This window comes from Oratosquilla oratoria, chromosome 42 (genome assembly GCF_046742065.1).
Source record: "Oratosquilla oratoria isolate Oo_2021 chromosome 42, ASM4674206v1, whole genome shotgun sequence".
Taxonomy (NCBI): domain Eukaryota; kingdom Metazoa; phylum Arthropoda; class Malacostraca; order Stomatopoda; family Squillidae; genus Oratosquilla; species Oratosquilla oratoria.
Window position 1 is genome coordinate 40,541,665 of NC_134818.1, and position 12,740 is coordinate 40,554,404.

The window sequence follows — 12,740 nt, forward strand, 5'->3', positions numbered from 1 at the left end:
ATACAATATATATCAAATGTATGCACCACAACAGGGGTGTCCTGAAGAAGAAAAAGAAAATTTCCTAGATCTTTTAGAGGAAGAATACGAGATTCTAGAGGGCGCTATAGGACTTTTGATTGGTGATTTTAATGCTAGAGTTGGAAAGGAAAGAGAAAAATAGAAAATATAATAGGGACATTTGGAGAAGAGACAAGGAACTCAGAAGGAGAAAAATTGATAGACTACTGCATGAGAGACGGTTTGAAAATAATGAACGGCTTTTATCAACATAAAGAGGAACATAAATTCACTAGATATAGATGGAATAAAGATACAGGACAGTTTGATAAAAAATCAATTATCGATTACGTAATATGTTCAGACAAGAATTTTCACCAATATAAAGGAATGAGTATAGATTCAGACCACAGGTTACAAGTGGCTGATCTTAAGATCGGTAAGGTAAAACCACGGCAATGTAGAAAAAGAAAAGCAATTAAAACAAAAAGTTTGTAGGAGGAAGTTTTAAAGAATGCTTATAAAACTAAGCTTACACAAAAATTGAAGATCGAAATGATGAAGAAAAAGAAAGATGGGACATTTTAAAAGAAGCAATCAGTGAGGTAGCAGAAGAAACTTTAGGGGTAGAATGGATTAGTGGAAATAGGAAAAGACACACACACCTTGGAGGAATGAGGAGGTCAAACAGGCAGTAAAAAACAAAACTTTAAAGTTAAGAAAGTGGCTAAGAAGACGAACACCTGAAAGCCGAGCAGAATATGTACTGGCAAGGAAAGAAACAAATATTGCAAAAAATCGAGCAAAGACCGAGGCATGGAAAGATCTGGGAGAGAGATTGACAGAGGATTTGCAGAAAGGAAAAAAGTTATTATATGGTATAGCAAAGTCATATAGGAAAAACAAGGCAAAACAATATAACATTAAAGACCTAGAGGGGAATGTTCTTACAGATCAGGATGAGATAGACAACAGATGGACAGAATACTTCCAAGAGCTCCTAAATGCAGGAAATGAGGAACAATGGCAAGATATGGAGAAAGATTTAGATGGAGAAGAAGATGATGAAATCACAGAAAAATAATTTGAATGGGCATTGAAAGAAATGAAAAATTCCAAAATACCAGGAGTAGATGAAATATCAATAGAGCTAATAAAGGAAGGAGAGAATGTAGTACAGCAAAATATATTGAAGATCATAAATAAGATCTATAGAGAAGGAACAATACCAGAGGAGCGGGGTAAAACCCTAATAGTTCCAATTTTCAAAGGTAAAGGTAATGCTGGAAATTATAACAACTATAGAGGAAATTTCCCTCATACCCCACATCACAAAGCTATATGAGAGAATAATTGAGAGAAGAGACCTGGTAGAACCATTATTAGGAGAGGAACAGCATGGTTACAGAAGTAATAGATCAATAACGGACTTAACTTTTGGACTAAGGATGGTGATAATGAAGGCATGGGAGTATAACCAAAGCCTATACATCGCTTTTATTGATCTACATAAGGCTTTTCATTCAATACCTCGCGAAAAGGTATGGAGATGTATGGAGGAGAGGTATGGTTGCAAGGGACATCTAAAGAAAGATATAAACAGTTTGTATTACCTTGTGTATGCAGTGTTAGAACATCAAAGGGGATAGGAAAGTGGTTCCCTGTAGAAACAGGGGTTAAACAAGGAAGTGTGTTATCCTCTCTGCTTTTCATAGCATATATGGAAACTGTAATACAGGATTTTAAAGAAGGTAAAGAAGGAAACTATAAGAACAGAATAATGGCTTATGCAGATGATATAGCTGAATGGAGCACATATATGGAAGAGATCGAAGAAGACATAAAAAGGTGGAATGAGTGCTTGTAGTGTTCTGTAGCCAACACGTGGAGTGTCCCCTTTAAGACTCGTGACCGCCAAGTACAGGACAAGACTATGGTCACCCCTTAGCACGACACGCATTTGATTAATTCATATAAATATAAATATATTCACTCCAGCAACTTTATTTATTTTGTAGATAAAATTAAAAATATTCCTCTGTATCATGTAACAAGGAGATATATGTTTTGTAAAAAAAAAAAAAAAAAAAAAATATTGTATACTAAAAATAAAGAATCAAGAATTTCTCCACCATTGTTGTAAATAGTATCATCGACATTTTCAATAAACAGAGATCAGTCATGGGATTGACTTTAGATATCCTAGCTATTCTTCTGGAAGATAGCTGTTCTTTAAGGAATAGTAGCAGCCGTTAGCACTGAGCACGGAAGTGTTTATCCCAAGTGTGTGCAAGGGTAAATACACCTTGGTGAACTTATGTTCTTACAGGTACATTCCGACGAGAACACCACCAGCCGTCGGCACACAGAGTACGGAAGTGCTCATTCCAAGTGTGCTCAAAGGAATCATACCACGGCAAACTCAATTGTGTATTCTGACTCCCCTATTTGAAAAAGCTCCCATATATTCTCTTCCTACCACTTGTTTCAGGCTGGCTGTCTCCAACAAGGGTGACTAGCAGTGGAACCAACATTGGTGACACTACATTAGGTGACCCACAGTGACTGCCAGCCCCGGATCTCCGCCGCACCGGCGTGCCCAGCCCAGCTCCACCGCCTTGGCCTGACCGCCCAGCCCGGCATGCCCAGCCCTGCCGCCCCGGTGTGCCCATCCCCGCCCCGGCGTGCCCAGCCCCGCTCCGGCGAGCCCAGCCCAGCCCCACCGCCCCGGCCTGCCCGCCGCACCAGCGTGCCCAGCGCCGCCCCGGCGTGCCCAGAACCGGCCCGGTGAGCCCAGCCCAGCCCCACCGCCCCGGCCTGCCCGCCGCACCAGCGTGTCCAGCGCCGCCCCGGCATGCCCAGAACCCGCCCCGCCGCCCCGGCGTGCCCAGAATCCGCCCCGCCGACCCGGCGTGCCCAGCCCCGCCCCGCTGCACCGGCGTGCCCAGCCCCACTGACCCAGTCTGCCCAACCCCGCCACCCCGGACTGGTCTGGCCAACCCAGCTGCCCACGAACATTGCTACATACTAACCATGAAAGCATGACGGACGATCAACAACATGAAGTAAGTGCATTCCGCACACCCCCTTTTTCCAACCGCGACCCAACAATATGGTTCACAATCCTCGAGGGTAACTTTAAGGTAAACCACATTACCACCAGCCTAACGAAGTTTTCACATGTTTGTGGCCTCTTACCACCTGACGTACTCCTCCAGGTTTCGGACACCATCTCCAAGGCACCTACATCCGATACCTCATATGAGGATCTGAAGCAAGCCGTTCTGGACCACCTTGAGTCTTCCAAAGCTACACGGCTGCAGGGGCTCTTCTCTAAAGAAGAACTTGGAAATGAGAAACCGTCCGATTTGCTGCGACACATGAAGCTATTGCTCGGAGACAACTACGGCGCATAGATTTCATTTCCCAATTCACCACAGATATTCGCTATGTTCGAGGTGAAGATAACTGCCCTGCCGACGCACTCTCGCGCAACATATCTGCAGTCTGTACCTCTCTCATCGACTACGCCGCCATTGCCGCAGACCAAGCTGGTGATACCGAGATGCAGCGATTGATAGAAAAACCCGCGTTGCAGATGAAGAGGGTACAGCTCCCTGGAACCAACACTCAGATCTACTCCGATGTATCCACGGACACCATCCGGCCCTACTTACCCGAGAACCACAGATATCGCTTGTTCCGCCATTTACATGACCTCTCCCGCCCAGGTATTCGAGCTTTGCAGCACATGATGTCATCACACTTCATCTGGAGTGGAATCGCCAAAGACGTTCGACGCTGGACCCGCACCTGCGTCAAGTGCCAAGCTTCTAAGGTCACATGCCACACCATTTCCCCTCCAGGTACCTTCGAGCACGTGCACATCGACATCGTCGGACCTCTTCCCTTCTCCGACGGCTTCAGGTATATTCTTACTTGTGTAGACCGTTTTACACGCTGGCAGAAGCAATCCCACTTACAGACACATCACAGACACAATAGTCAAAACTTTCATAACCACTGGATTTCAAGATTCGGTACACCACTCAGCCTCACATCCGACCGTGGTAGCCAATTTGAATCCACTCTGTGGAACAAAATTGTCTTTGCTAGGTATCCTGCGTTTCAGAACAGCAAGCTACCATCATCAATCCAACGGACTCGTTGAACGCTTCACTTGCAGCAACAGCACGTGACCGCACTGAGTGGTCTACGGTGCTTCCAATGGTCCTCCTCGGCATACGCATATCCCTCAAAGAAGACCTTGGCCACTCTTCTGCAGAACTTCTGTATGGCACTCCACTCCGCCTGCCAGGTGAGTTTCTTGCATCCGCCCCTATAACACAGCCTTGCAGCATTCAAGATTATGCCACTAATCTTAAAGATACAATGCAGAAACTCCAGCCAGTGCCACCGTGTACCTCACCCACAAGAACGTTCGTGAACCAGGACCTTGATGAATGTTCACATGTTTTCGTTTGCGTGGAGGGAGTAAAGAAGCCTCTTCAACAACCATACGATGGACCATAAAGAGTCGTCAAGAGGACAACAAAGAACTTGACCATCGAACGCCGTGGAACCACTGACGTCATCTCAATGGACCGCGTCAAGCCTGCATACCTCCTCTCGGACAACGCACAAGATCTCGTTGGTCTTCCGACACCTCCGGACATACTACAAAGCAGAAACATATATCGTTCCTCCTACCTCGTTACTAGGGGGAGAGTTCTGTAATGTTCTGTAACAAACACGTGGAATGTCTCCTTTAAGACTCGTGACCGCCAAGTACAGGACAAGACTATGGTCACCCCTTAGCACGACACGCATTTGATTTATTCATATTCACATAAATGTATATATATATATATATATATATATATATATATATATATATATATATATATAAAGGACCACTAGTACACAGGACGTGCGCACCCAGATCCCTGGGTCCGCTAGCGGAGGCCATTGCTTTCTTTGTAACCTAACATTTTATATTGGACAAATATATCAAAACTAGAAACCTAACATTGTATATAGGACAAAAATATCAACTGTTGACTTATTCAATGCAGTATAAGTTAATATAAACTTTTATAGTGAAATAAGAAACTATTTGTAAGACACTGTTATGCTTTAAAATGCCAATTTTAGCCGGACTTAACAGGTATCATTGTATGAGGTTAGTGGACACCAGGGTTGGCGATTTTTTTTTTATCTTTTTAAAAAGTATAAAAATATATATATTTTTATTTAAATCAGACATTTTTAGCATATCAATATAAGGAGCAGTGTTATATAGACTTGCCATAAGTATACAAGGAACGGTATAAGCCTACATGTGCAGCCTCTGCAGCCCACAACAAGTTTCAACAAGATTGTTGTTGAAACTTGTTCTAGGTAAGCAGCTTTGCACTGAGTCAGTTGCTACTTTGGAATCAACCACGAAGGATGTCTTCTGGACCTGGCAGGGTGGTACCTTCAGGTAGAAAAAATGACCCTGTCTGGAATTATTTTGAAAAACTACCAACAACTTCTGGCAAAGGGTACCGAGCTAAATGCAAAGACTGCAGCCAGGAAGTACAGGGCATTGTGTCAAGATTAAAATCTCACAGAGATTAATGTCAAGGTCAGCCACAGCATACAGAAGAAGAAATTGATGACCCAGGTAAATACTTTTACTTATATTGTGTGCATTTCTCCCTTTTCATACGCAACTATATAAATTTGGTGAACAATGGAGAGCATGTGCAATAAAAATGTGATGGCCTAAAGAGATGATACTTCAACTTCATTACTTCTAAATTTGGGTAATGACTATATCATTATAATATAGTGTATCCACTCAACTTTGGGGCCTAGATGATTGTTATTCATTTCATTCAACATTGTGTAATATATTTCATAGCTTCCATTGGAACTCACCCCACATGGGATTAAGGTGAAAGGGATTTAGCCTAACCTAACCCAACTAACCCATTATTTTTAGTGAATTTAAAAGTGGACTGAATCCTGTGTGGGCTGAATTCCAAGCCCACCTATTTCACATCCTATTAATTATTTCCAAATAATTTAGTGGCTTGTGTGAATATGATCATTATCTAAAAAAATAACTACTGTACTCAAAAGTAGCCTAAATCACACTGTATTCATTCATTTATTTATTCATTTATAAATTATGCAATATGCTAAAATTTTCTGTTTCCATTTCAGGATCTGTATCAACAGCTTCAATCCCTTCATCATCGGCTCCACTTGAATTATCTGCAAACCTGACTCCCCCATTATAAAGGTCACTATCAGACTCCTCCACAGGTGCTACTTCTGCTAAATCATTTTCATCTAAAAGAAAGTCATCAACATCTCTGGACAGATTTATCATAAAAACTTCAGCCTCTCAGAAGAAAATCTCGACAAAAAAGTTGCAAGAATGATATTTGCTACAAATTTACCATTTCGTCTTGTTCAGCATCCTCAGTTTCTCAAGATGGTTCAGAATCTGAGGCCAGGTTATATTCCTCCATCCAGAAAAGATATTGCTGATAAGTACTTGGATCTTTTGTATGAAAAGGAATATAAAAAGTGTGCAGATGACCTGAATAATGTAACTGTTTGTCTTTCAATTGATGGGTGGTCTAACATCCATAATGAGCCCATAATGTGTGTCACTCTAACAACATCCACTGGTCAGATTCATTTAGTTGACACAATAGACACATCAGGGAAACCTCACACTGCTGAATATCTTCTACAACTTGTACAAAATTCGATCAAGAAGGCTGAACAAGATTTTGGTTGTCACATTGGAAGTGTTGTGACACACAATGCAGCAAATACCACCAATATGAGAAAACTCTTGGAGGAATCGAGCGAACCTGAGCATACCGTCCTCACATGTGGCAAGTCTATATAACACTGCTCCTTATATTTATATGCTAAAAATGTCTTATAGCAATCAGATCGCATATCAGATAGCAATCCCACAATATTTAAAATCTACATAAAAAAAATCTATTTAAATCAAATAAATCTGATTGAAAAAAATATATATATTTTTATATTTTTTAAAAGATAAAAAAATCGCCAACCCTGGTATCCACTAACCTCATACAATGATACCTGTTAAGTCCGGCTAACATTGGCATTTCAAAGCATAACAGTGCCTTAAAAAGTTTTTTATTTCAGTATAAAAGTTTATATTAACTTAAACTGTATTGAATAAGTCAACAGTTGATATATTTGTCCTATATACAATGTTAGGTTTCCAGTTCTCATATATTTGTCCAATATAAAATGTTAGGTTACAAAGAAAGCAATGGCCTCCGCTAGCGGACCCAAGGATCTGGGTGCGCACGTCCTGTGTAATAGTAGTCCTTGATATATATGTATATATGTATATATATATATATATATATATATATATATATATATATTCACGCCAGCAACTTTATCTATTTTGTAAATAGAATAAAAAATATTCCTCTGTATCCTGTAACAAGGCGATATATGTATTGTAAAAAAATCTTAAATTATTGTATACTAAAAACAAAAAAAAATCAAGAATTTCGCCACCATTGTTGGAAATAGTATCATCGACATTTTCAATAAACAGAGATCAGTCATGGGATTGACTTAAAATATCCTAGCTATTCTTCTGGAAGATAGCTGTTCTTTAAGGAATAGTAGCAGCCGTTAGCACTGAACACGGAAGTGTTCATCCCAAGTGTGTGTGTAATGGTGAACTTATGTTCTTACAGGTACATTCCCATGAGAACACCACCACCCGTCGGCACACAGAGTACGGAAGTGCTCATTCCAAGTGTGCTCAAAGGAATCATACCACGGCAAACTCAATGGTGTGTTCTGACTCCCCTATTTGAAAAAGCTCCCATACATTCTCTCTCTACCACTCGTTTCAGTCTGACCGCTTCCAACAAGGGTGACTAGCAATGGAACCAATATTGGTGACACTTTATGCTTTATAAGGAAAGGCATGAAAATGAATGTAGGAAAGACAGAGATACTGACCGTTAGCAGAAGAGAAGAATATGAGTTCAGCATCACCATAGGAAATAAGATGGTAAAAAATATAAACATCTTCCAATATCTTGGAAGTGTAGTCTCTAAGGAGAGTGGAAATAAGAGGGATATTTCAGAAAGAATAAATAGATTTAGTGTAAATGTTGGAGCTCTCTGGCCAATAATAAAGGAAAGGAAAAACATGTACCTTTATAAGTGAAAAGGATTATTTTCAATACTGTCTTGACACCTATCCTAACGTATGATTCAGAAAGTTGGGTAATGACAAAAGTAGACATAAGCAGGATTCAGGCAGCGGAAATTAGACCATTGAGAGCCATAGTTGGAAAGACGAGAAAGAGATAAACTAAAAAACGAAGATATAAGGAAATATATTGGCGTCTGTTCCATGCTATGCAAAATAGATGCTGTCCAGTTAAGATGGTTAGGACATTTAGAATAATGGATGAAGAAACAATTGCAAGGGGATGCTGGGAGTGGATGCCGGACGGAAGAAGGCCAAGAGGAAGACCGAGAAAGAGATGGAAAGAAAATGATGAAGAAGCTCTCAGCAGATATGGCTTGCCCAACATCGAAACTCTGAGGGGGGAAGGGGCCTTCCATGATAGAGCCAGATGGAGGAACATGCTGGGACTACTGACAGGCATAACGCTTACTACTGGGAGCTGAAGAAAGAAGTAGTAATATATATATATATATATATATATATATATATGCATATATATATGTATATATATATATACATACACACACACATACACACACACACACGTGTATATATATATATATATATACATACATATATATATATATACATATATATATATATACATATATATATATATATATATATATATATATATATATATATATATATATATATATATATATTTATATATATATATATACATATGCAAGGTCACCACTATTGAAAAGAAACGACCGGAGCAGAAATGCATAGAGAGTACAAGCATAATATATGGTGGGGGGGGGGGAAATGGGACATGGACACTAGGGATCTATGTGGTAACGGTAGGAGAAGATGGTGACAAAATATCATATTGACGAAAGATCATGCACTGTGAGAAGTTCTCTATGGGTATAAATTGAGGGTCAGGTGTCAAGTGTCTAATGATTCTAACAATTGGAACTTGTTTGTTATTTATTCACAAATATAATGATCTATTTTATGAAATCCTAGATTAAGGTTGAAATTAATGTTATTTGTAGATTTTATTAAGCTACTTTCAATTATGTTTCTATCGACAATGTTATTGTTGAAAATAATAGGGTGACTAAAAGTCCTGAGATGCTTATATATAGCATTTGATTCATTTACATCTTTTACACAGGTTTTATGTTGCTTAATTCTAACAGATAGATATTTTGCCTTTTGATCAATTAAGAACTCGTTCCATATTTTTCGTTACATATTTTCCAAGGAATTGTTATATACACTTTCTTTTGGTATTGTTTAATTGTGTTGTATTACTTAAGGCTACATTAATATTAAAATCTTTGATTAAATTAGGGACTTTGGCTAAATTATAAAAAAAAAAAAAAATCTTAGCAATCAGTCAAACCTTTACTCCACAATAACCTTGTAGTGTCACCAATGGAGAACTTCCCAAATTACATGATCTTTTGTAAATTTGATATTTTGTCATTACATTCTCACATCGTTGACACATAGATCCCATGTGTCCACGTCCCCCTTTTCCTCACTATATATCATGCTTGTTTGTACTCTATATATTTCAGCACTGACGATGTGATATACGAAAGCGATCTACTCCGGTAGTTTCTTTTCATTAGTGGTTACTATATATATATATATATATATATATATATATATATATGTATATATATATATCATTTAGTGTGAATATAAAAATTTTCCACGCGTTCCTAATACCAATTCGAATATCATGGCAGGGGTGGGTTGAACACACACACACACACACACACACACACACACACACACACACACACACACACACACACACACACACACACACACACACACACACACACACACACACACACACACACACACACACACACACACACACACACACACACACACACACACACTATATATATACATATATATATATATATATATATATGTATATGTATATGTATATATATATATATACATATAACTGAAGGCGGAGAAAATATAAGAGGAATAATGGAAGAATTTTACTGCCTTATCGTTTTGTCCCTTAGGGTCTTGATCACAAATGGGTTGTGGTCAAGACCCGAAGGGTCGAAACGTTAAGGCAGGGTAATTCTTCCATTACTCCTCGTATACTTTCTCCGCCTTCAGTTACATTTGTCATAGTTTAAATCAACATATATATATATATATATATATATATATATATATATATATATATATATATATATATATATATATATATATATATATATATATCACCGTCTGGGGTATTGGCTGCATGCTATTGTGGCAAAGTAGCATGCAGCCGATACTTTAGGGTCTATATGGGGCGCCCCTACGGACCAGAGACACCCATCATTTTGTCTGTGATAGAGGAAATCTCTGTTCATAGAGACTGTCCCTCCGTTACTGTCCTGTACCATTTCTCTGAGTATTCATTTAATTTTTTCGTCTAACCCTGGGGGAGGGGGAAGAATGCTGCCACTAAGTCTTCCCACTCGAGTCGCACGAGACAGCAAAAAAAGAAAAAAAAAAAAAAAAAACGGGACGGGGATAGGATTAGGAATGCTGCTGCCTGTAGCTTCAATGTTTGGGAGTGTAGTTAGGAGGTTCTCAGGAGTGAAGAGAGGACGAGAGAGAGAAGAGGTGGCTCTACTAGTAAGTGAAAAGGCAGGTAAGCGTGTAGTGGAGTGGAAGGAGGTTTCTTCAAGGTTAATGTGGATAAAGGTGAAGCTGGGAACGGAGATGTGGGTTTTTGTAAGTGCATATGGGCCTGGTAATGAGAAGAGTGTAGAGGAAAGTGAGGCTTTTTGGATGGAGTTAAATGAGTGCATAGAGGGATTAGGGAGAAATTTCAATGTAGTTGTATTGGAAGACCTTAATGCTGGGATAGGAAATGACCCAATAGACAGAATGATTGGGAAGTGTGGAGTTCCAGGAAAAAGTTGTGGTGGAGAGCTGATGGTGGAGATGTGTCTCGAAAGTAAATCATAAGTACACATGGGAGATTGTGGTGGGTGGAAGCGTGGTAGATAGAGCGTTCGTTAATGGACTATATAGTGGTAACCAGGTTTATAGTAGGAAGAGTTAAGGATGTACATGTTCTAAGGGGAGAGAGTGGGGGAATATCAGATCATTTTCTGGTAGAAGGTAAGTTGAGAGTGGAGGATAGGTGGAGAAAGAGGAAAAGGCAGAAGGTAGGTAGGTACTTAGAGTAAACTGCTTAAACGAGAAAGAAAAGGAAAAGGAGTATAAGAAGAAGCTGAGTGAGGAGGGGGAGAGAGTGAAGGATAAAGTAGAACTAGGAGTGGAGGAGGAATGGGGATGGTTCAAGGAGGGAGTCATAAGGTGTGCAAAGATGGTGTGTGGAACAAGGAGGATGGGGGAAATAGAAGGAAGGGTAGTGAGTCGTGGGATGAGAAAGCGAAGAAGGGTGTAGAAGAGAAGAAGCAGGCTTTCATAGATTGATTACAAATTAGGACGAGGGAATCGTATTAGAGGTACAAAGTAAAGAGAAGATAAGTAGAACGTAAGATAAAAGAGGCAAAGAGGAGAGCAGATGTGAAATGGGGTAAAAGTATGACAGAAACTTTTGAAAGTAATAAAAATATGTTTTGGAAAGAAATTAAGAGAGAAAGAGAAGGCGAATCAAGTAGAGAAGAAAAGGTAAAAGGAGCAAAAGATAGGATATAGAACACAGGATTGCAGAAGAATGCCAAATTTTTGTATTCACCCAGAAATAAGAGAAAAACTCCAAACACAAAATAAACAACACTTCAGAGCTCACCATAGAAATACACATAGACATTATTATGTTAAGGACAAGAGTGATAGAAGGGTGAAAGAAAACCCCAACATCAAAGACAATTATAAACTGACTATAACAACTGAAAGGACTTCTGTAGGATCTCTCATTGCAGGTAGAGTGTTCAATAAATCTATTCAAATACTTATTGATACAGGGTCTTTAGTTAATATTATAACTAGCAAAGTTTCAAACCATTTGAAACCAGAAGTGAAAATCTTGGGACTAATCCATTACTCATTGCAAGGAGTAACTGGAAGTCATCTTATATAAAAATGAGCATTTGCACATTCCAGTGATAGTTGTAGAAGAATCTGTTTTCCCAGGACATTTATTGATAGGATTTGCAACTATGAGAAAAGAGAGCATGGCCATATGTCCTGTTGAGTTAGGGATCTTAGTGAAATGACAGTTAATCCCATTTTTAAAACACCCAGACTTAGAGCCAGTATCAGTAATAAGAAGATATTTTGAAATAAATAGGAAAGATAACAATGATAGGATTGATAGCGAAGCAGAGCGGTCTAGACCAACAGAAAATAAAGTCACATATAATGAGCCCAACTCAGATGTTCAAGAAATCCCAGAAATTACTAATTCATGAACTTCAAATGAAGCTTTGCTCATTGTGGAAGGTAGCGTAATAAAGTCGACAGAGCAATTTACAGGGTAGGAGTGCAGTTGAAAGGAATCATTGTAGACTCTAAAATC

At 39.2% G+C, this 12,740-nt stretch overlaps 2 protein-coding genes across 3 annotated transcripts in view; one reads left to right on the forward strand and one right to left on the reverse strand.

Annotated features, from left to right (window-relative positions):
- The window catches only part of LOC143021788 (toll-like receptor Tollo), a 143,499-nt gene that overhangs the window by 66,312 nt on the left and 64,447 nt on the right, over positions 1-12,740 (reverse strand). The gene's annotated exons all lie outside the window — the stretch shown is intronic.
- LOC143021641 (uncharacterized) lies at positions 3,042-3,416 on the forward strand. The gene has a single exon (XM_076179249.1). The coding sequence runs from the start codon at positions 3,042-3,044 to the stop codon at positions 3,414-3,416; it is 375 nt and encodes a 124-aa protein (XP_076035364.1).